Raw genomic sequence first — 24,579 nt, forward strand, 5'->3', positions numbered from 1 at the left:
AACTATAAATAAAATTGAACTACAAAAAATCCATACTAAATTGTTGCCATGTTTAAGCATTTTACGTCAAAAATGTGACAGTTACTCATAAGCCGCTACAGACTACGCGGCGCGAAGCCGCGAACGCGAGTGAGGGAGTCGATTTCGCTGAGCGAACTAGACTCGCGTTCGCGGCTTCGCGCATGTGTGTGGAGGGACCTTTAGACCAGCTATACGCGTGGGCGCACACGTCGTGAGGGACAAAACATACGCAATGCGACATTATGATTGGTCGAGTAGATTTGTAGCCAACCATACTAAATTTACGGGGAAAAAAAAGTGAGACTGTGACAAGAACCAACACTTTGTAATACCATGGTTGCAATAAACGATTATGATTAAGGACAAACAATAACAGCGCTTTCTCTGCTACTCCTACTGAAAGATACATAAGATTATCTCGTTCGGTCATTTCCCCATATATTATACTACTCTTTGATTTCCCCCCACCTCTCATGACCGATCCAATTATACTAGATTCATGATAACGAATAAATCAAAAATCATATATAAATATGATGTGCCGTTTTACATGTATAATTTAGAGTTTTGAATGATTCACGGTTAGTTTCACTAGACTTATATTGACCGGGATGTAGACCGTGATTACCTTTTGTATTATTTGTGAGCTCCCGATATTTCGACGCAGTTACATGCATCATGTTCACGGGTGTCTCCCGTGTAATGTATAATTTACTTTAATAGTATTTTATGTTGTAAATAACAAAAATCTATATTTTATACACGCGTTTTTAAAATGTGAAATATTCCTTAATTATTTAAATGGCAACATTACCATCAATTTCACCGGAAACAAGCAACTCATAACTCATATGTTTCACAACCTGCCCAAAACTCAGCCAGCCATCTTTTGTGAAAAATCATTTTATTTCGTGTCGTCTGGGTAAATTTCGCAATTGTAATTAATGTCAGAGCCACAGTCTTCGCTTTTGTTAAAAAAGCAGCTAGCAGGTATGTCTTTTATATATTTGAAGAGGCTATTTTTTGCAAGCACACTAGCGTGAGCATCAGAGGACATATTCGTACATTCATTGACCTCCGTGGGTCGAATTTTGAGAATCGTCGTGGGATAAATCACCACAATGTGAACATATGTATTTACGGCATGGTATTGGTGATTATTTCCCCGAAATATTTTTTAAGAAACTCAGTATTACGTTAAAAATCAATATCCGTAGTAATGAGTGACGTTCAGTGCCAGTATGAGTAACGTTTTCACTGTTTTTATATTTAGTCCTCGTTCACTGACCATCTCACCTCTTCTGTTATCGTACGCGCAGTTAACAAGACAAAGGATTTGCTTTAATAGTCAATATAGATAAAATAATTAAGAAATTGCACTATCATTCCATTGACTGTTTTCAGAACTGAACAAAAATCCGGTAGAAGGTTTTTCTGCTGGATTGATAGACGACAATGACATATACAGATGGGAAGTCCTTATCATCGGTCCTCCGGACACCTTATAGTGAGTAACAAGTATTGTATTCAATCAGTTAACTTTCTGAACGCAAGATATCCTAACAAACTTGTATTAGACTTCATTCTGAATTGTTCACTTTTTATGAAAAATTGCTTTTATTTATGTATGAAAATATTTAAGGCCCTTCCTGAAAGTATCACTGCCTCTAAATCCATTCAAAGCACAAATAGGTAGTGGCTCATACATGGCTCAAAAAACAGGTGTCTTACTCCTTAAACGAGTTCCTCCAAATGTACTAATATTAAGTAGAAATTATAGTTTTAAGTAACCAATGTAATAGATTAAGACCATCTACTTATAGCTTTAAGATAACATTTGCATGCTTTACCAGCAAATTATGTCACTGTACAGGAAAATCTTTCCAATATCACCTTGTACCATATTTTATGCAAATAAAAGATTTTTTCTTTAAATTTTGAAACTGCTTATCACCAGCTGTAATTAAAAGCTAATGTCTTTAGAAGTTAATTTGCATATAACTGTTGTTTTCAGTGAGGGTGGTTTCTTCAAGGCACACTTACATTTTCCAAAGGAATATCCTCTGAGACCACCACGGATGAAATTTGTTACTGAAATATGGCATCCAAATAGTAAGTAGTGGATGATTATGCAGCTAAGTCATAACGCTTCATTTGGCAAACTTGCAGCCGGAACGTCAAATTGAAATTTATTTATTTGGCAGAAAACTAAAAATGCAACATATCTAAAGTGACTGCCACAAATAGTTGTTACTAATCTAATAAAATAAGTAATACTCTCTAAGAACAAATTAAATTACTTTTCTATGAAAATATTTTAATTTGTGTTTTTTCAAGTAGACACACTACTATTTAAACGATAAACCAAAATAAATAACATATACCAAGGAAAAAAATGACCGAAGCCTTCAGTGTCCAGAGCTGGAACGAAACCAGCGTCTATCGGCTATCCGGTCACAGTGGCATGGGTCGTAATTTCGAAGTATATGACAATTTAATCTCAGGCATCTTAGCCTCCCATCGTCACAATATTACATCACATGATAAACTTTATACCTACTTAATTAAATGAAAAACAAAATTCCTGAGAGATAATGTTTTTGATATCTTGAAGTGATGGGAGTCTTAGGTTTATAATCAGTCTCTTGGCAAGAGACATGTAAGTGAAATGTTTCTATCATATAAATAGGGTTCAAAACAAGGGTAATTATCAAGGGTAATTTTGGTGCAATAAAGAATTTTTACTTACTTACTTACTAATTATTTGGTTAAATTAATTATAACAGCTGTAATTTAAAATTTACCTCATGGCAAAAACACATGCGTTTTCAAGTAATTGCTGGCATAAATACCTTTTGTATGTACCTTTCAATCAAGGCATTCAATGTGGGGATTGTGTTCTCAGGTACAGTACAGTATACTTTGTGTGGAATTTGGATACAATTACGGTTATTTTAGCTATTTGCAAAGTAGGTAATTATGTAGGCATTTTAATGAGATAATCTCTTACCTATGTCTTGTAATATTACCTACAGAATCCCTGATCTGCTATAGTTATCAGACTCATCATCATCATCTCCATGCATGTCCCATTTTATCACCACAGGTCACAGGAGCTTGGGGTCCGCTTGGGCACTAGATATCACACTATTTCTGGTTTATTTTTACTATTTTGTAACATGGACATTTACAAGTATTTTAAATACTTAAAAAGAGGCACCAGCACAGCTATTGTAAACGTAATCTTTTGTTACTAAATAAACATATTTTAATAAATAAATAAAAACCATACACACCGACTTAGTAAAAAACTTATTAGTTATTAATGGTTTTCCAGTAACATAGAGTAACTTATACTAGAGCGGTACTGTCATAGTAAATTTTGTAACCCCAGTAAATTCACTGCCATCTGTCAACACACTTTATAACTAAAAATTTATATTTATAAAAATACGATAAAATGTATTTAAATATGGATAAATGATTTCTTTTATTTGCATTAATTATTTTTATGATTTTGACCCATGTTCTTTCAGTGATATGCATTAAAATTGTTAAATAACAAACGAAACCGTCAACGCCATTTATACGACTGTAGGCCAAAACTAGTAGCGCCCTCTGAACGAGAATCAAATTTTCTTGATTTTCGAGGCACGTTTTTTCCTTAGACTGTATCCATCTATTACGGAGTTATATCTATCTTTGCCAGTAATAATAGATAACTTATTTAATTTCAGTTGAAAAGAATGGTGATGTTTGCATATCAATACTGCATGAGCCAGGAGATGACAAATGGGGTTATGAGAAAGCATCAGAGCGGTGGCTACCAGTACACACAGTGGAGACTATACTTATCAGCGTCATCTCAATGCTGGCAGACCCTAATGATGAAAGTCCTGCTAATGTAGATGCTGCGGTATGTAAAAACTTTTTTAATAATTTATATAGACAGACTTAGGATAGAATCTACCACTAAACCTGAAACTAGACAAGGGGCTTGACAGCTTTTGTTAGAAAGGGACTTCCACTTGTATTACAAGCTACAAGCTTTTGATAAACGGGCCCAAGGTCCTTGTACTATAAGATATATAAATAGTATCTCTTCTGTCTTGTGCTCTCATTGTTGAGGATCACGACCACGTGTAATTTGTCTCCGTTTTGGGCTGTTATAACTGTCACAAGCCATGTGGGCTGCATGGTGCAGACTGCCGACTTTCGACCATCTCATATGTCAATATGTCTAGTGCAGGGGTCTGCAACAGGCGGCCTGCGAACCTCTCACTTGCGGCCCGCGAGCCTCCTGGGCTATTTTGTATATAATTTTGACAAACGACAATACCTGATAAAGTCATAAATATTAACAAAGTGCGGCCCGCGTCAATTTCGTTAACTACTATGTGGCCCTTGGCTGCTTAAAGGTTGCCGACCCCTGGTCTAGTGGATAAATAGTATCTCAAGCCAAAATAAAATTTTACATATGGTAGACGTTCATTGTTGCTTCAAAATAAAATTGTATTAAGTCGGATTTGATTTGGGTGTCCGCAATTGCAACGCTAGAGAACCGCATGCAACTCGCGAGCCGCGGCTTACCGAGCCGAACATTAGGCATAAATTTAACATATTATTAATTTAAATACTTTGAATTTATTTTCATATTTATTATACACAGCTTGTGGTTCAGCCAGACATTATTTTTCTTTTTAGTGGCTGTTGTGAATTAATTTATTGACATTTGAAGCTATAACATACAATACAGAAAGCGTGTGTGTATAAGCATGTTATATATATATATATATATTTCATATCAAAAGTTAATGAACTGCCTTTTTTAAATGTTGAGATTTTCTTGAAGCAGTGATGAGTGATAATTATATATCCCCTTTTAGTTATTTTCTTTGGAATAATGTTGATCTCAAGTAGTTGTAGATTTTTAGTTAATTCTTAATTAGTTAGCCAGTTAGTTTGGTTGATTTTAATTAAGTAGCTACATGAACACACTTATACTATCTGCAATATGTTATTTATAATATACTCAAGACTCATTTTAAATGACTAAAAAAACAAGCTTTACATTCACAATTACCTGAATTGTTTCGGATTTGTCTTATTTACTGTATACATTGTTTTATCTCCACAGAAAGAATGGCGAGAGCGATATTCGGATTTCAAAAAGAAAGTTGCCAGATGTGTTAGGAAAAGTCAAGAAGATTGTTTTTAGGAAAGGACGGGCAGTAGTAGTTGGCATACTGTATGTTGGAAAAGGGCCCTATGACACTACAGTACCGCCGCATGAGACAGTCACCCACACACCCGCAGGCGCCATGCCGACACGACACGCCGACACAACCCATACAACACGTAGAAACACGCTCATTCTGCTTCTCTTTACAGAAAGAATGGAGAGAATCATATTCGGAGTTTAAAAGAAAAGTAGCACAGTGTGTAAGAAAGAGTCAAGAGGATTGTTCCTAAACAAACAGTGCCCTTTTTCATTGATTTAGTTGGATAGAGTGAGTGTTTGGTGACGCACTTAGGACAATGTGGGCTCGTGCCGCCGCCCCAGCCCCCCACATCTGGGCCAGAGACAATATTGAAATTGAATTGATTTAAAATAAATACTTATTGTAATTAAATGGTATTGTAATTATGGTAAAGTTGCCACATCAAATAATAAATTTAAATAGAACATGAAGTCTTTTTCATCTTTTTTAAGACATGTTAGCTAGCTATTATTATGATAATAAAATGTGTATTGTAATTTTTGATAGAAAAAAAAAACAAATCTGCATTTTGTTTTTCTACTTCGATATACTTTGTTGATCTCTGTATAGTAGAAACCAAATGTGAAGTGATTTAACAAGATTTATTTATTGTGTTGTAAGTACTACGTCTCACATACTATCATAACCGACTGTAACAAAACTTGTAGCATTTTATCAAAACTGAAATATTAAAAAAAATGCAAAAGCTACTTTCGATATTTCAATTTAACTATCCATTATACTTAGTCCAGCCAGCAAATGAATTTAGGAAATTTGATATAGCTAAAGCTTATGTTAGTGATAAATTTAACACCTATTTATATTTTGTTCTTAAAAGGAATACTGTAAAATTACCAAATGTATCGATTCTACCTTGTCGAATTTTATATACATGAACATAAATAGTCATCCAACGGAAAATTGTAATAATACTGGGATATAATCGTGCGTTATGTGCATACAAAGCTACCTATAAAAACGTTCATGTAATTCTTGTCGTTGTATATTACAGGTACAAATTAGTAGTAAATTTATTGCATTCGGAAATTTTTCAGTCAATACGTACACGCTCGAAGGACCACATTAAAATTACATCAGCTTCAGTTTGGTCACTTCAAAACGTATAACTTGTTAAGTTATCTAAAATGCGTGTGTAGTGATAAGTTAAATAGTACTACTATTGATTTCTACCTATTGCATATGTTCCTGAAGTCCACCAAGGCTATTTATTACGCAAGGAATTTCTTCGAGGCGAATGAGCAAGTTACTCGCTAGGATTAGATACATGGTGTCAATGGTGTGCACGTCTCCGAGAAAATCTTTGTGCAGTTGGTCTAAGCTTTGATTTTGGTGTCTACTCTAAGGTGGAACATAGCAATCTCTTGCATACCGCTTGGAACGTGTGTACAATATTTTTACCTGTGTATGTATATTTTTTACTATAAAATATTAATGCAGTAAACATGCGACATTTCATTTATACGCCACCTCTAAATATTTATTTCAATAGCCAGGGTAAAACGTCTGATTTAACAAATACAACAGTATGAATCGTAATAAAATTTAGCATTCAGTACACTTGCAGCAGTTAGCGAAATAAACAAAGCGAAAAAAGGTTCATCGTTAAAGTATAAGGAAAGAGAAAATCTTGCTTATTCAAAATTTTGTTAGCTGAACTAGATGGCCCTGTACTGAGCCATGTTTTGTGTCTAGATTGTTAAATTTCGATTTCACCACAGTTCTGTCAATGACAGGATATTAGACTGCGCTTTCGCTTTTTCTTCGAGGGCGAGGGAAACCTCAGGCCCTATATTATAATTATTATCCTACTCTTTGTCTGGCCCCTTAAAGAAAGTGTACATTTTTGACAGTACTTTTGTATGAAAACTCCTTGCTCTTGATAACCAGATTTCCCGCATAATGTCCGAAGCTACACAGCGCCATCTACATTAGCTGTCAAAGTAAAAGCACGAATTTGTCTTTACCCATTTATACAATTAATGATCTATGGCGGAACGGACGTGTGAAATGTTTTGAAAGGAAAAATACTGCACCTCCTTTATTACACAGTAGACTTCAATCAGCGGAATATTACACAACGACGTACGCGCACGGAGGATAGGTATTCGGTCCTTTAAAAAAGGTTCTTAATAGGGTTGGCAACGCGCATGTGATACCCCTGAAATTGCTAGTGTTCACTGCTAGTCACCAGGCAGGTCGTAAGTCGATAGCCACTAACTTGGTATAATAAAAATGCGATTTAAATAAAGATAATTTAATATGGGTTTACAATAACTTAAACAAATAACAGATAAATCACAGTCACGACTCAGGATCCGAGTCCTCGGCCAATACGGTGCCTTGTAAAGAAGTAATATCTATAGTTTGTTCAAAACACCTTTTGAACACTTTCCGCACAAATGCTACTGCTGTAGGTGAGGGTGGAATAACATCACAGTCCATAATATCTAACTGGTTGTTATTTATTATACTGTTTTCTTTGGCTGCATCCTCCGCATTCACTTCTGCATGCTCTTCAGGAATGTCAATAAAATTGAAAAGATGTGAGTCTTCCTCTAAACATTTGGATATGTCAGTATTAGATTTAGTTAAATTTGGTTTCTTTCTTGCTGATCCGTGACTCCTGTTCACATCTTTTCTCTTGGTTCTCTCTGTGTGTGTGGTGTTCTGAGTGGTCGTTTGAGAGCCACTGTCAGCCTTGGTGGTAGCAAGAACAAAATGTGCCTCAAATGTAGCACCATTATGGACAATGAATACCACTGGTCTCCCAGTAGTTTCAAAATGTATTTGGATTGGTAGATTTAAAGCTTCAGCAAATACTAGTAATGCTTTAAATTCTTTTAAAGTAAATGTGATAATTGTGTCTGCTCCTATGGAGTAACTATCAAATTCTGCAGGTTTTAACATAACTTGTGTCCGAATCACTTTGGTAAGGTCTCCAACAGTGTCTATATAGTTACGGAGAAGCATGTTCTGTGGAGTTACTTCTAGAGTTACCTGGTCATCTGAATTCTGGAAATTACTTAATGCTTCAGAGAGTATTTTCTGTGGAGATGTTATTCTGAAATGTTACAAGGTTAATATATGAGTAAGAGCCTAGAACAAAACATAAAAAGCCGGATCTAGGGTAGAGCGAGTGGAGCGGCCGCTCTAGGCGCCGGATGGCAAGGGAACGCCAAAATAGCAAATGAGAAAAAAAAAGTTTAAAAAGACGCAAGTGTGACGCGGGCCCAAAATACGGTTCGTTTTGCTTTTGGGTAAAAAGCTTCAACGAAGGGCGCCAAAACCCGATTTCGCTCTACCCTGATCAAGGACTCGGGCCGGCACTGAGTAAGAGGATCATGATATATTCTTTTACCTCAGTCATTCACAAATCTATTAATAAAAATCCATGTCTTATATCCAAAATGATTAGTGATTACTCATTTAAATTACATTACAAAACATTCTATGGCAGCTGTTCTCAAAGTTTTTTGGTGGTTTTTTTTTTTTTTTTGGGAAAGCGAAATATTTGAGCCCCAAATAAAAAAATTACGTTCGTCACTGTGGACTAGATATACCTATAAAAGAGCTGGTATATTTTCGTATTATTACAACTTTTCTCGCGGAGCCCCAACAGAGGCTTTGCCGAGCCACTTGAAAATGGCTGTTCTATGGATTTCTGGTGTTTGTTGAAATAGGGTTGGTTGATCTGGTAACATTAAAATATTTGCTGATTGTTGTTGATTAATTCATCAATTGCAGTTAGAACCCCTAATGGAGAGTTCCTAATAGAAATTTCTAATATTAAAAACTTAAATATGAGGACAAAGGAAAAAAATGTGTGGTTGTTACCTGTTTGGAACCAAATCCTTAGTGTACACTGCTTGCATTGCCTTACAGTCTAATATTGAGACAAAATGGGTCTTGACAATCCCATGCTTGCATCTCAGCTGAAAAATCAACTTACAAGACTCCGGGTCCAGTTTAATCTCTAAATTCTCTACTTGCTTGTCCATATGAGTTGGGGATTTAAACGTATGTAAGGCAGATTTCATTGAGATTTTACACTTTAGTCCTTCGTTATCTTCAGTAGAATAGTAATTGTAGTTAAAATAAGAAAAGAAGTTTTTGTTAAACTTCACAACAGCGTAAGCAGATTCAGCTGCGTTTAGTGTCCTTAGCATCACACAGTCCGCAAGTGATTCAAGGTAGAGTTCGTCTCCAAATCTTGCTAAAGCGTGAACAGTCCTCCCTAAAACTAAATAGAAATTTCACTTTAGAATAAATTGGTAAATTTATAAAAAAAATCACTTTTAATACAAATTACTGACCTTTTACATTTGGTCCTGGTACGTGACATTTCATCGTGTTTTTTGTTGTCTATTTACATTCATAAATTGGGAAAAAAATCGCGGAATTATACCGCACCGCGGCAAACAGCGGTAAATATTTTTGACAGATTTGATTTGACAGTTGATTTTTTTTTAATTTTGACATGTTTTTTTTTTTTTTTACATTTATGGCCTGGATGCGAGTCCTTTAAGCCAATTTTGACATGTCTAACTAAGAATATTTAAGTCAGTGACAAAACCGTTGATCATTGTTTGACTAAGCGAAACGTCTCAGAAAACGCGTCATACCAGAGATGGTAGGATCCTACAGATGAGCTATACGCGTGCGTCCGTAAGGGACAGACAGAACATACGCAATGCGACAAAATGCTTAGGGAGTAGGAGTAGCAGAGAAAGCGCTATTATTGTTTGTCCTTGTCACAGTCTCACATTTTTTTTATACGGGATATTACTGCAATGTTCTGCCACCAGAGTGCAGGACTAGCCTTTTTAGTAAACCATAGAGTAACTTATAAATACTGTACCTTTAACAGGTTTTTGACAAGTTTTCAGATATAATAAAATGACATTGATGCATCAAGGCGGTTTGCTTACTACAGAGTATGGATGGTATAGAAAGGATGCCAATCTCTTAGTGCAGAATCGTTGCAAAAGTGACCGCTTTCAGCTTTAAATAATAGTTCCTAATCTCTCCGGTGGCGCTAGTTAGGCTCTGAGACATGAGTATAACATGAACCATATAAGGCAACAAATAACCCGACCAAATTACGTAGGTTGTTTTTGGTAGTATTTCGGTGTATGGTGGCGCCGCCTAATTACTGTTTTTTGATGGACACTTTTGATACATAGAGATTTGGCTCCTTTATATAGTCTCCATGCTACAGAGGATCTACCGGGAAACGCGAATCCGAAAATTCGCTATCTGCCTCTTTATCGCTCGAATATGCAAGAGTGACCGAGATGTTAGATAAAGAAATTTTCTTGTTTCACGATCTATCGCAGGGGGCGCCACTACCACAATCTGAGGGCCTACCCTCAGATTGTGGTAGTGGCGTCCCCTACGCAAAGTTTCGCGTAATATTCCCTCATTAACAAATAAGAATAACCTGGTCAAGAATGTTAAAACTATTGCGCGGATACCAGGTTCCGCAAGGGCAGTGGAAAATAAACAGTCACTGTTCGCATATCAATTTGTTTTATTGTCTTGAATACACAAATATACTTGTAAAATAGGGAGCCACGTCCGATCATCAGCGTAGTCGATACCAAAGAGAATAGATAAATTCATAGTGACATATACAGAAAGGAGGTTAGGTGTGATACACACATGCGTAGGTATTATAAGGGTGCTAATACAATATTTCTAACACTTCCCCTCATACTTATAAGACCAATGCATAAACACAACATGAGCACACAGAACATTATACAAAACAAGAATAAGTTATTAATGTGTATTGGCACATCCCTGATAAAAGGCTTGAACTCAATATAATATCAATTATATCAGTTTACATTTACAATAATGCTTGCCTTAAGTAGAGACTAACTCTATCCATATACACATTCGTATAATAACATGCTTTCACACGACACAAACATGGACAAAGTGAAGAGACAGTGCATGCTATTTTTACGATTGCACATGTACATTTGTAAGCAAAATAAACTATTATATAATGACCTTACTTTCACACATGCAAACATACCCAATTATCTAACTTTATGTTCATGCTCTGAATGAATTTAGAATGTTTACATAGACTCAGCGGTTTGGTAAGTACATCGGCTATCATTTCTTCGGTTGGTAAGTATTTTACTGTTAACACATTATTATGTACCAAGTCCTTTATGTGGTGATACCGTACATCTATGTGCTTAGTACGCTTATGTGAATATTCTTTACAAAGTAAAAGCTTGTGCGCGCTCTGATTGTCATTAAACACAGTGATGTAAGGTTTCACATGTAAAATTTCAAACAAAATATTCTTGATGAAACATAGGTCTTTACATACATCATTAATTGAAATGAATTCACTTTCTGTAGAACTAAGTGCAACACACCGCTGTTTGCGTGATTCCCAATGTATACAGTTCGAGCCTAACTTTATTACAAAACCAGTATAAGAACGTCTATCTACATCATTAGCCCAGTCGGCATCAGCATATGCGGTTAAATTCAATTCTCTACTCTTTATAAAATATAAGGAATAGTTAATTGTTCCCGCTAGATATCTCAAAATCCGTTTCGCTGCAAGCCAATGACTTTTATTAAACTTTGAATTATACTGACTCAAATGGCTACAAGCATATGCTATGTCTGGCCTGGTACAAACAGCTAAGTACATCAAGGAACCAATAAGTTCTCTATAATTATAGGTTTCATCACATAAGTTTTCTCCATCAGTTTCAAATTTACATCCTACAGACATAGGTGTAGAAACAGGTTTACAATTTTCCATATTAAACCGCTTAAGTACTTTCATAATATAGTCACTTTGATCCAACTTCAATACATCTCCCTCCCTTACGACATTGATGCCTAGACAACTCTTTAAGTTTCCTAAGTTTTTACAATGAAACTTACTTTGTAGTATATTAAAAAGATTATTTTTACAAGAGTCGTTATTAGAGAAAATGTAAAAGTCGTCTACATAAAGTGCAACTATTACTAAGCTATTTTTATCTTTACTTATATAGATACAAGGTTCATGTCTACTTTGAATAAACCCATTTTCACACAGTATTCTATTTACTTTGTTATTCCAAATTCTACTAGCTTGTTTAAGACCATAGATACCTTTTTGCAACAAACAAACTTTATTTTTATGGTTATGATTAAAGCCTGGTGGAAGTTCCATATAAATGGTTTCCTCAAGGTCTCCATTGAGAAAAGCTGTGGTCACATCAATGTGATCTATGCTTAAATTATACTCACAAGCTAAAGCAAACAATATTCTCATTGTACTATGTCTTACAACTGGTGAAAATGTGTCTTTATAGTCCACACCAGGGACTTGTGTATAACCCATGGCAACAAGGCGCGCTTTAAATTTATCAAAATTACCCGATGCATCTGTTTTAATTTTATATACCCATTTTGACTTTATTACATTAATGTTATGTGGCCTATCAACTAATCTCCAAACTTTATTAGCTATGAGAGAGTCATACTCACACTTCATTGCGGTAGACCATTCTGCACCAAGGGGACCAGTGACAGCATCCTTATACGATAGGGGTACATCTAGATTGCAGACAGACGCAGCGTTGTGCGCTACCATGGAGTAGTCTGACGTATAATCAGCATACCTTTTGGGTTTTTGTGACCTTGTAGTACGTACGGGACGTGAGGAATGTACAGCCGGCGCATCAGCTGGGGGCAGGGCTTCCCCTGAACGTGACGGTCGCGGCGACAGCACTATAGACTCGCTCGACGAGTCACCTGAGCCCGAAGTAGAGCAGCCTGGCTCCTCATTCTCGCTTCCGGTACAGAATTCCTCTGAATCTGAAAACGCCATGGAAGAATCATCAGTTTTTTGATTACACATATGTTCTTCACTTCTTGAGTTACAGATGGGAATTTGCTCATTTTGAATAGACATTGAATCCTCATCAGTTTGACTAGAAACTAAATTTTCATTACTATCACTAGGGATTTCAATTACATTATCCTGACTAGGAATTAAATTATCATTATTTTCAATATTATTATGACTAGATTTAGCATTATCATTATAAGTAAATTCAAATTCATAAAATATATTCTCATTGTCAGATTGGTTAAAACTTAGTTTATCTAAGTTGTTGTAAAATGTATCTTCTAAAAACACAACATTTCGAGACAAAATTACTTTCTTAGGGTTCAGTGGGTCCAAAAGCCTAAACCCTTTTGTTGTTTCACTGTAACCAACAAAAATATAAGGTTTGCTTCTAGGATCAAGTTTGCGACGATTTTCTTTAGGTATTAAGGAATAGGCAATACAGCCAAAGACGTGAAGATGCCTGAGGTCTGGTGTAGTACCTGTCCAGAGCTCTTCAGGAGTACGTCCCGACAATGCACTTGTTGGACTCCTATTCTTTAAGTATGCGGCAGTCATAACTGCTTCACCCCAAAAACGCTTGCTGAGACCAGCTTCATATAGCATACATCTAGCTTTGTCAAGAAGAGTCCTATTCAGTCTCTCAGCAACACCACACTGCTGATGGCAATAAGGTACACTCTTCTGATGAACAATACCCTCTTTTCTAAGAAAATCAGCAAAACTTTTGTTACAATATTCAGACCCAAAATCTGTCCGAAGTGTTTTAATTGGCAATCCTAATTGTTTTTCTACCAAATTCTTATAAGTAATAAAATGTTCAATTACCTCGGATTTATGACGCATGAGGAAGATGTGTGACTTCCTGGTGTAGTCGTCAGTCATGGTTACCATGAACCTCGCACCGCCAATGCTGTCTTCTTGAAACGGACCTGCTACATCACTATGCACAAGTTGCAAAGGTTTGTTTGCACGTGTAGCCTCGCCCACGGGATATGGCAAGGAAACTTGCTTCCCAAGCAGACAGGTCTCACACTTTACACCAGAAGTTTCCTGAAATTTGATGCCGGTTGCAGGATCATCCCTTAAAGTACACATGCTTTTAAAGCTAAGGTGACCTAAACGGGAATGTAGAAGTTGAACTGGCAGAGAAGAAACAGCTACATTAGCACTCTGTGTATTTTGCCTATTATGCAAGAACATGGAAGAGTGCACTTCTTGCGAAGTTCCTTTCTCTTGACTACACCCAACCCATTCATATAAACCATTCCTATTAAATGCTGAGGTAATAGGGTTGCCATGAATTTTACAACTATTATATATATTACATTTATCTTTGGTAAAAACTACAGTATAGCCTATATCACACAATTTACTCACAGATAACAAATTAGCGGTCAAGTTAGGGACATATAATACCTTATTAAGTTTATCGATGACACCACCCACTAGTAGTTCCCCGACACCTTCAGCTGATATAGAGTCATCATTGGCCAGAGTCACTTTACTTCCTTCGCCCGGCAACTCCTTGTAGTCCTTCAGGATTGTCTTGTCATTGCAAAGATGATTGGAGCAACCAGAGTCCAGGTAAAAGGTTGACTTCTTAGCAAAGAATGCTTTCGATGACTCGGTAGCTAGAAGTGACCGATTCTTCACCTTGTCTTTCCTATATTTGAAGCATTTGCTTTTTACGTGGCCTCCTTTTCCGCAGTAGTGACAAATAACTTGCTTTTGTTGTCTCGGTGTTGCACTGACGGAATGATTTCTTGCCTTGGAAAACATAGCGGCTTCATCCACATAGGAAGATCCTTCCTTTTTCCGCGATTCTTCTTGGAGAAGGCGAGATCTCACCATGTCAGCGGTGAGGTTGTTGTCGGCAATATTCGCAGTCTCGAGGTTGCTTACCAGGGCGTCGTATTCATCTGGCAGTCCGCTAAGAAGTAGTTCCACCACTTCTTTGTCTTCAATATTTTTATCAATGTCCGCTAGTTGATGCACGAGCGACATCACCGCTTCCAGGTAACGGGACATGCAATTAAATTGCTTATATTCTATACGATGCAACTGCCGCAAGAGCAGCACGCGCCTGTACAGACCTTTATTCTCAAATACCGATTTGAGGTTATCCCATGCTTCCTTTGAAGTAGTAGCCTGTCGAATGTGTTGTAGGCACGCGGTCGACACGCTGAGACCGATGCGAGCCAATGCTCGTTTGACGTGCGACGGGTCCACGTCTGTCCCTTCCACAGTCTCCCACAAGCCGTCGAGGGTCAGCAGCATCCTGATCTGGTACTTCCACGTCTGGTAGTTTTCAGAGCCTCGCAGCTTTTCAATTGATTGGCTGGAGTAGCTTGGAGAATGATTCAACTCGGCGGCCATGATAAATGCGCTTACCGGCGATCCGAAGTAGAACCCACGTGGAGACGGCGTGACAGTGAACAGCGAGTGTAAATCGTGACTGTGCCCAGAACCTATTGCGCGGATACCAGGTTCCGCAAGGGCAGTGGAAAATAAACAGTCACTGTTCGCATATCAATTTGTTTTATTGTCTTGAATACACAAATATACTTGTAAAATAGGGAGCCACGTCCGATCATCAGCGTAGTCGATACCAAAGAGAATAGATAAATTCATAGTGACATATACAGAAAGGAGGTTAGGTGTGATACACACATGCGTAGGTATTATAAGGGTGCTAATACAATATTTCTAACAAAAACGTGTCTTTAATTTTGTCGCATTGCGTATGTTCTGTCCTCAAGGGCGCACGCGTATAGCTTTGGTATAGCTCATCTATGGTGGGAAGGGAAAATCTGCCATCTAGTGATCTAAATTTAAAACTTAGCTTTTAAATATGTAGTTGGTCCAGTTGGTCAAGCAAATCTTGTCAGTAGAAAACGGCGCGAAATTCAAATCTTCTATGGGACGATAACCCTTCGCGCATACATTTTTTAAATTTGCCGCCTTTTTCTACTGACAAGATTTGCTTGACCAACTATACATTGCCAGCTTGCATGCGGTTTGTTGCATTGCAAGGGGGCTAACCTAAAGTGCCAATAAAAAGTATTCTGTCTATCTAAATTTGTACCTGGATCTTTTCGTCGGTCAGTTTCTGCTCAGTGAAACAGACAGGGTATGTTATTTCCCTGCCTCTAAGCAGAAAGTTTCCGAAGTTTCCTAACAATTATTTTAAGATATAATATATTCATTGAGAAACCTACGTTCAACGTTGACCAGTGGCGCTACTCAAATGACTGTCTTCAACTCATTGCAAAACGTGTTTGCATTAATATTTAGCACTACAACGCAGTACGCAGTACCAGCGTAACAAAAATTGCACTTGTCATCATGAGTGTGGAATGTTACGCCACTTCAAATAAACCAAATATCTGGCAATAGGTACAAATTTTATTAATGTTCATTGATTCTTAATAAAATAGGCTTTAAACGCAGGGTCATCTTTTAAAAACTCAAAGTTCTCAATGGTGGTGTTTGAGAGATGCCAGGCAGCAAGCAGGTGGCAGGCGCCCGGCGGGTCGGAGTCGCAGTACTCGCGGGGTACACGCGCCGCCGCGCCGGGGTAGTACACGTACTCGGAGAGTACCCGAACACCGCATTCTACAACGTTGTCTTCCAGGCTTCGCACTACACCTGTACATTGACAATGACGTAAGTAGGGGGAAGCGGGGCAGTTTAGTTTAGTGCTCGTTACTATCTTATGCCTAAATACAGCACCGGCTGCCTTTCCACTCAGGCGGAGATAAGAAGAGACGCGAGGGAACTAATAGCATGGGTTGTAATCCAGCTGAGCTGAGACGAGGTGTGGATTACATCAATGCTATTGGTTGATTACCGCATGTTTCCGCTCATCCCCATCTCCAATTCAGTGGAAAGGCAGCGTTAGGTACCCATAGTTGATAGGTTTCAGTACTTATTTGCGTGGCAATATATGACCTTACCATTTTTGCAAGTGTCGTTGATAACCGTTCTAGGCACGCTCAAGTACCGATCCAGCGTAGTGTTGAAGCTACTCTTCAGGCAAAGAAAGTCGTCCTCCGCGTACTCCGATCGCCGTCGTATCGGAATCGTCTCGTACTTGGTGACGGAGTTGAACACGCACGGGTCTGGCTTCGTCGGGGTCTGGGGGAATTTCAATGAAATAATTGTATTGTCCGGGAACATATTTCCATATAAGGGTCGATTTTTAGGGTTCCGTACCCAAAGGGTAAAAACGGGACCCTATTACTAAGACTTCGCTGTCTGTCTGTCCGTCTGTCTGTCTGTTCGTCCGTCCGTCCGTCTGTCTGTCTGTCTGACTGTCTGTCCGTCTGTCACCAGGCTGTATCTCATGAACCGTGATATATAGACAGTTGAAATTTTCACGTGATTTTTTTGCCGTTTTTTGCGTAATGGTACACAACCCTTCGTGCGCGAGTCCGACTCGCACTTTGCCGGTTTTCATACATTCCGTGATCGCATGCGTTCAACGCTGCGTTTATCGCATAAAACAACCGCGCGCTTAATTATACAATTTATAGATTAGATACCTATTAAATACAAGTTATACAAGATATGCTAATGCTTGATAATTAATATGATATTTACCTACCGATAAGATAAGGGATATAACATATTACCAATGTCAATTTCTCTATCATATTTTTTTGTTATGCTGCTATTACCTCTAGGTACTCTTTAGGTACTTTTTAAGTTTAAAGATGATGTGTAATACCTATATACTTACTGGGACAATGACGAGTACTTGGACGTTGGAACGTCTACCTTTTTACAAGCTTTTATTTAACTTGCAATGTACCTATGTACTCGTACGTAACTATGTATGTTCGTACGAGTCAAATCTTGCAAGTTTTTGACCCACTTTTCGACTTCCGATGAAGCTGAAAAGTAAGTCGGGTGACAATGCAATATATTAGGTATCATCGAGCTGATCAGATGATGGAGACAGGAGTAGGGAATGCAAACCGGTTTTTATTTGTATGATATTTCGGTAACCGGTTTTCCTATACAATTAAAAACCGGTTTGCATTGGTGGCGGGTGGTCATAGGAACTCTGTGATAAAACAACGCAACCTAATTGTGTTTGGGGTTGTTAGAATTGTTTCGATGGGTATTATAGTTGCCTGTGGTAAGAAAAGTACAGTCAGCGCTAAAAGAAATGTTTGCCAAAAACTTTTTTTATGCTAAAACCCCTGACTGTAAGCAATCGCCATCGCCAATGGACACGTGCAACACCAGAGGGGTTGCAAGTGCGTTGCTGGCCTTTAAGATGGGAGTACGCTCTTTTCTTGAAGGTGTTATCAGTCCGGAAATACCACGGGCGACAGTTCCTGACGACCTGACCTTACTCAATGGGACCTTACTGGAATTAAGGTCAACTAATCATTGGGATTCCCTAATGATTAGTTGACCTTAATTCCAGTATAGATATAGATATACGTAAGTCATTGAGATTGTGTTGATACTTATATAGTACTAGCGACCCGCCTCGGCTTCGCACGGGTAGTTCAATTAATTTACACAAAACCTTTACAAATTATACATATAAACCTTCCTCTTGACCGCAAACCGCCGCACAACCGCATATAAATCCGTTGCCTAGTTTTAAAGATCTAAACATACATAGGGACAGACATACGTACAGAGCGAAAAGCGACTTTGTTATCTATGGTTTTATACTATGTAGTGATGTCAACATTGATTATGATCATTAATTAAGTACCTAAGGCCGCGCAAAATGATAACTGCAGAATGTGATTTATGTCAGTCTGTCAGAACGTAAATAAATGTCAAGTCAATGTACTATACTATCAGTGAACCACCTTAAGGGCAAAAATCGTTTAAACGTCTTGCAGTCGGTCAGCGCGACAACATAAGTGATGACCAATAGCATGGCACTTAAAAATGTAGGTGTTGAATAAAAAAGGTTAGCTCAGGTAGAGTTTTTTGCCGTTCATTGTCTTTGTGACGGGCGCCATTTGCAAACTAAGATAAGGAATCCTAAATGCATCCTAATTGGTTACTTTTATGGGGAGGCGAAGCTTAGCCTAAACAACAACTAATAAACTGTCTTATTACATGCTTTTACCCGTTTTATTTATTAAGATATGAATCCTAAATGCATCACAATTGATTATCTCTATAGGAGGCGGAGCTCGCTCGTAAAGATCGAGGTAATTTGTGTCGTTTTTAAGCAAAAGGTACCACATTGTCGCTTACCATAAGGACGAAAATTGCTTGTATCTTTATATGAAAACCTAACAGAGCGTCCTTACGACAAGCGAGAACTGCCGGCCTAGTCAAGATGACAATCGCTATCGCTTCGACTTCGACAACGAAACGCTTTGTGTCTCTCTATCTCTCTTCCATATTAGTGCGACAGTGACAGTTGCGTTTCGTTCGCTACGGAGCGTTAGCGATTGGCATGTTGTCTACGGGGCCAGGGTGCGTAGACAAGATGCCAATTGTTCACGCTTCGTAGCGTAGCGTAGTTATCTCTCTCTATCACTCTTCAACATTAGTGCGACAGTTGCGTTTCGTTCGCTACGGAGCGTTCTGGTTCACCGCGAATGTCCGCGATAATACGAACTTTTAAGGATTTGGCTACTTTTGATTAAGCTTTTGAGTGTTAAGTTAGTAGGTTAAATACATTTTTTTTTTTTTTTTAATTTATTTACACAAAGGGTACATGCTTACAAACAAAATTTATGCATCGCCAAACTGTAACCAGTTTGTTGGCGATTGAAGCGCTCAATAACAAAATGGAATCATGCACCTGAACAAAATAATTAACAGCTTAGACAGTAATCCTTATATATAACATAAAAACTAACTAACTATATGTATCTATGCGAATAGGTTGAATCTATTAATTCAATATCAGACTACTCAAAGAACTTAATCACAATGAGACGTCATAAAAATGGAGAGGAGGTAATAACAGCTCTATAACAACAGATTAGTATGTAAAATAGCTGACAACACGTTCTAAGGCCCCATTCGCACGAGAGCTTAAAAAGCGTTGCGTTTGCGACGGTGTGTGTGTGGTTATGGGTGCGTCACATTGAATAATAATTTAATTTAATGATAGCACTACCAGCGGTGATGTCAATATTAAGGTACCACCAACTGACCTTGTAACGTATGTTCTCAAGGAATAGAATAGGTGCTTTGTGCGTGACGATGCGTTTTTAAAGCTTATTATGTCACTATTGTATACTTTTTTCTTCGAGTTAACCTAAATAATAAACCAAACTACTAGCTATTGAAAACCTAAGTCCTCTGTACAGTAAACTCAGGGGCGTAGCTAGAGGATATGGCGCCCGGGGCAGTCACCAAATTTGCGCCCCCTGACGACTGACAAAAGTTTCCCTGCTGCTGCCTTTTGCCCATTTTGGCGCCCCCCCTTGGATGGCGCCCGGGGCACTTGCCCCCTCTGCCCCCCCTAGTTACGCCACTGAACCTCCGAGCAAAGCGGTTCGGTCGCAAAGGCCGCAGCGTCAGAGCCGCTGCGATTGTGTCGAAACGAAGTGCAGGCCTGTTGGCTTAGATGTTCGTTGATGTCTTTGTTAGTAATACAGCTACTACCAGTTTGGCACATAAACGCTAGCGTGAACGTAACTTATTACTTCCTATACATCTCGCTCGTACTGGCATATTAGTGCGAACGAGATGTAGGTATAGAAAGTAAATTACGTTAGCGTATATGTCAGTGTTGATACTGTCACTGACTCGTGGTACGAGTATAGTAGTAAGTACATAAAGTGAATAAGAGTTGCACAATGAATATTATACTCGTACATATCACTAAATTGTTATATTACATTTAGTTGTCTAACAATATCGTTGTATAATGAAGGTAGAAGTGTCTTAGAGTAGTCGCGGACGAGGTATAGGTACAGCAGACTGCAGACACTGATAGTACCTCAACACCGACGCACGTGGGGCCCGCAGTCCCGTACGAGAGCTGAAGCATCCCCTGACAGCTCGCCCAGGCGCCGTCGCGGACGAGGTATACAGCGTATGTCCTGTCACTACAGACACTGACAGTACCTCAACACCGACGCACGTGGGGCCCGCAGTCCCGTACGAGAGCTGAAGCATCCCCTGTGACAGCTCGCCCAGGCGCCGTCGCGGACGAGGTATACAGCGTATGTCCTGTCACTACAGACACTGATAGTACCTCAACACCGACGCACGTGGGGCCCGCAGTCCCGTACGAGAGCTGAAGCATCCCCTGACAGCTCGCCCAGGCGCCGTCGCGGACGAGGTATACAGCGTATGTCCTGTCACTACAGACACTGATAGTACCTCAACACCGACGCACGTGGGGCCCGCAGTCCCGTACGAGAGCTGAAGCATCCCCTGACAGCTCGCCCAGGCGCCGTCGCGGACGAGGTATACAGCGTATGTCCTGTCACTACAGACACTGACAGTACCTCAACACCGACGCACGTGGGGCCCGCAGTCCCGTACGAGAGCTGAAGCATCCCCTGTGACAGCTCGCCCAGGCGCCGTCGCGGACGTGGTATACATCGTATGTCCTGTCACTACAGACACTGATAGTACCTCAACACCGACGCACGTGTGGGGCCCGCAGCCCCGTACGAGAGCTAAAGCAGCCGCTGGCAGTTCGCCCACACACCGTCGCGGACGAGGTATACATCGTATGTCCTGTCACTACAGACACTGACAGTACCTCAACACCGACGCACGTGGGGCCCGCGGTCCCGTACGAGAGCTGAAGCACCCCCTGACAGCTCGCCCAGGCGTCGTCGCGGACAAGATATGAACGCGGCGCTCGTGATAGCGTATGGACTGTCACCACCGATACACCTGATCTGTAAGAAACAGAACGTTTAGTAGGGGTATAAAGATTTCCTGAAAATTTGATCCGTTTGCGCCGCATCGCGCCCTCTAATTTTACGTGACACTGAATGCAACGTGTTTTCTTGGACGCTCTTATCTAAGCTATGTACGGTAAATAATTCAATGCGTTAATTAGTGTAATTAGGAGTTACTCTATTATCTTCTAAAATATTTATAACTTCTGTTTCGCGGGAATTTCTGTTAAAAATTCCTTACCTTCCTTTAGCAATAGTATCTTTCAGTGTAGCTTCCCGTTCACTTAACAAAGCTATTTTCCCTCGAAGCTTCGCAGCTAGTCCCTTCGCGAGGTTCAGCGCGGCCTCCAGCTTCGCCTGAAGCGTGGGCGTAGACACATAGCTACCCAGTTCGGAAGCTTCGTTGCTCTCATTGGCCTTTGTCAGCGTTTTTGGGAGCTCTTGGTTGGGAATTTGTAGTTCTTGATCTTCATACTGTTTCAGGTCGGCGTCGTAATTCAAGCGAGCGTTAATATCTTTACTGTAAAGGACGTTTATTAAAAAAGTTATCTGACTTAAGTAACGACACCAGTAATGGACAAGGACTTAATTAGTAACAGTACCGGTAATCGACTAGGATGCTATTGTCTTCATTAGTCGGGTAAACAAAAAAATATAAATTATTGCGGGAATTGTATATAGTAGGTAGGTATATGTATAAGGAGTCATTTAAAAGTGGCCATGTAATTTTGCAACTGGGTGTAGGTACAATGATGATAGCTAGGGAATGCAATACCGAGATACCAGGATCCCGAAATACCGGGATCTCGCATGCAATTTGCGGGATTAGTCCCGCGCGTAAATTAAGCGAGATCCCGCGGGATTGAGGAGCGACGTGGTTCTTACGTGTTACTAAGTACAAGTAACATTGTGTCTCCTACTGGCGAAAGTTCTTCACGGAGCCTAGATGCATCTGTAGAGGAAGAGGGAAGGGACACATAAGAGAATTTCTCCCGAATTTGTCTATTTTTTGTGAATTGTGAATTGAGTAATATTTGTTTTGATTAAATATTCATAAATAAACACTTATTTATATGAACAAATATTTTCGCTTGTATGTACATACTGTTAAGTATGTTGGAGACGGTGTATAAAGAGTTTCCAAGTACTGGCAGTACAGAAACAGTACCTACTAGGTAATTTACGCTGTGTGTGAAAGTATTTTTTGAAGGCGGAAGATTCGCTGTGCTAAATGCAAGTTGTGCCATACAATAATAAGTAAAACTGTGGGGCGTATTTTATACCAGTAATGTCTAATAATTATTTTTTAAGAAGTTAAATAAAGAATTTTTCATCTCACTTGCTCGTAAAAGGTGTTTACCTATTCACGTAGGCGATGCGGTCCGTAAATCGTAAATTTCGACCTGGGGTTGTAGTGTTTTTTTACGTCACACTTGCTAGGTGATGCGGTCCGTAAATCCAAAATTTGGAACTAGGGCTGTAATGTACGTGTACCGAAATTAAGCAGAAGTTTTATTTTTTCCCTCTTTTTTTTCTCACAAGTGTAATGAGAGTTGTGACGAATATTTGGCGTGCCACAGTACAGGAATCACGAAATCGTGTTTTTAGCCTTCAGTTCACACTCGTTCGTACATTTTTGTTTACCGTCCATAATGTTTCAGTACCAATTCGTAAAATTATATAGTAACTTGCGGGATCCCGCAAATACCAGGATCCCGCGGGACTGAGACTGACAATCCCGCTAAATACTGGGATTGAATTCCTCATGCGGGATTGCATTCCCTAGATGATACCAATTGACTTGCTAAAAAATATTAGTTACCTAAACTAGTTTATAGGTAGACGTTTAAATGTAGGAACGGTTTTAATTAATTTGTTAGTGTTACTTACACTGATCCAAATTCATCTTGCACTGGCGTCATCCAATCTGAGGCCTAAAAAAATAATATAGTTTACTTAAATTGCAATTTTGAATCGGCCAAGTGCGAGTAAGACTCCGCACTAGGACATATTTTTAGGTTACCGTACTTACCAAAAAGTAAAAAGGAATGTTTGTGAATTTTGTGATGGTACTCTATCAAGGTTCGAAAAAAACAAATTCGAACCTGTAAATAGGTATTTGATTATGTATTGTATTACTCACAAATGTTTGAAAATACTAATGCAAAGAGATGCTAAAATGGAGTGTGATTCCTGCATAGTAAGTAATGTACTTACACTTACCCAGTTGCCGCAACAGACATGTGAAACTTGTAAAATGAAGATCAACTTATTCGAAAACATTTTTGGCTATTACTGGACTAGCCTCTAGTTCTTTGGGCTGTCTAGTGTTAAACTGCCACGATTGTGCCGTGTTTACAAAATACATGAAGCGATTAGAGGACCGATCGAAGTAGCTCCATTGTTTCCATGTTTTTGAAAAAGGTCTACCAGGTGGATAGTAGAGATTAAATTCTATTGTCTTTTCGTGGATAGACGGATAGTATTACACATTTGCTATAGGTACTAAACAGTACTATTATTTATTCTGTGACTAAAC

General features: G+C 38.9%; 3 protein-coding genes across 4 annotated transcripts; 1 reads left to right on the plus strand and 2 right to left on the minus strand.

The window, feature by feature from the left end:
• The first annotated feature begins 855 nt into the window (after positions 1 to 855).
• Positions 856 to 5,992, plus strand: LOC134750171 (ubiquitin-conjugating enzyme E2 G1). Of its 2 annotated transcripts, none has more exons than XM_063685293.1 (5): positions 856 to 1,011; positions 1,426 to 1,528; positions 2,036 to 2,133; positions 3,759 to 3,937; positions 5,413 to 5,992. In XM_063685293.1, exons 1-5 carry the CDS (start codon positions 966 to 968, stop codon positions 5,491 to 5,493), a joined length of 507 nt encoding a protein of 168 aa, XP_063541363.1. In that variant the 5' UTR covers positions 856 to 965; the 3' UTR covers positions 5,494 to 5,992. The 2 variants fall into 2 exon arrangements, with proteins under 2 accessions (XP_063541363.1, XP_063541362.1); XM_063685292.1 differs by having other exon boundaries at positions 857 to 1,011; positions 5,159 to 5,992.
• A 1,549-nt stretch (positions 5,993 to 7,541) lies between these two features.
• Positions 7,542 to 9,738, minus strand: LOC134749989 (cell cycle checkpoint control protein RAD9A). Its single transcript, XM_063685025.1, has 3 exons — positions 9,617 to 9,738; positions 9,138 to 9,543; positions 7,542 to 8,364 (listed from the first exon to the last, which is right to left on the minus strand). Exons 1-3 carry the CDS (start codon positions 9,648 to 9,650, stop codon positions 7,605 to 7,607), a joined length of 1,200 nt encoding a protein of 399 aa, XP_063541095.1. The 5' UTR covers positions 9,651 to 9,738; the 3' UTR covers positions 7,542 to 7,604.
• A 6,846-nt stretch (positions 9,739 to 16,584) lies between these two features.
• Positions 16,585 to 24,396, minus strand: LOC134750344 (uncharacterized). Its single transcript, XM_063685507.1, has 7 exons — positions 24,258 to 24,396; positions 23,931 to 23,974; positions 22,282 to 22,560; positions 21,891 to 22,037; positions 21,122 to 21,230; positions 17,139 to 17,319; positions 16,585 to 16,830 (listed from the first exon to the last, which is right to left on the minus strand). The coding sequence occupies exons 1-7, from the start codon at positions 24,321 to 24,323 to the stop codon at positions 16,598 to 16,600; spliced, it is 1,059 nt and encodes a 352-aa protein (XP_063541577.1). The 5' UTR covers positions 24,324 to 24,396; the 3' UTR covers positions 16,585 to 16,597.
• Between the last annotated feature and the right edge of the window lie 183 nt (positions 24,397 to 24,579).

Source organism: Cydia strobilella, chromosome 19, assembly GCF_947568885.1.
Source record: "Cydia strobilella chromosome 19, ilCydStro3.1, whole genome shotgun sequence".
Lineage (NCBI taxonomy): Eukaryota > Metazoa > Arthropoda > Insecta > Lepidoptera > Tortricidae > Cydia > Cydia strobilella.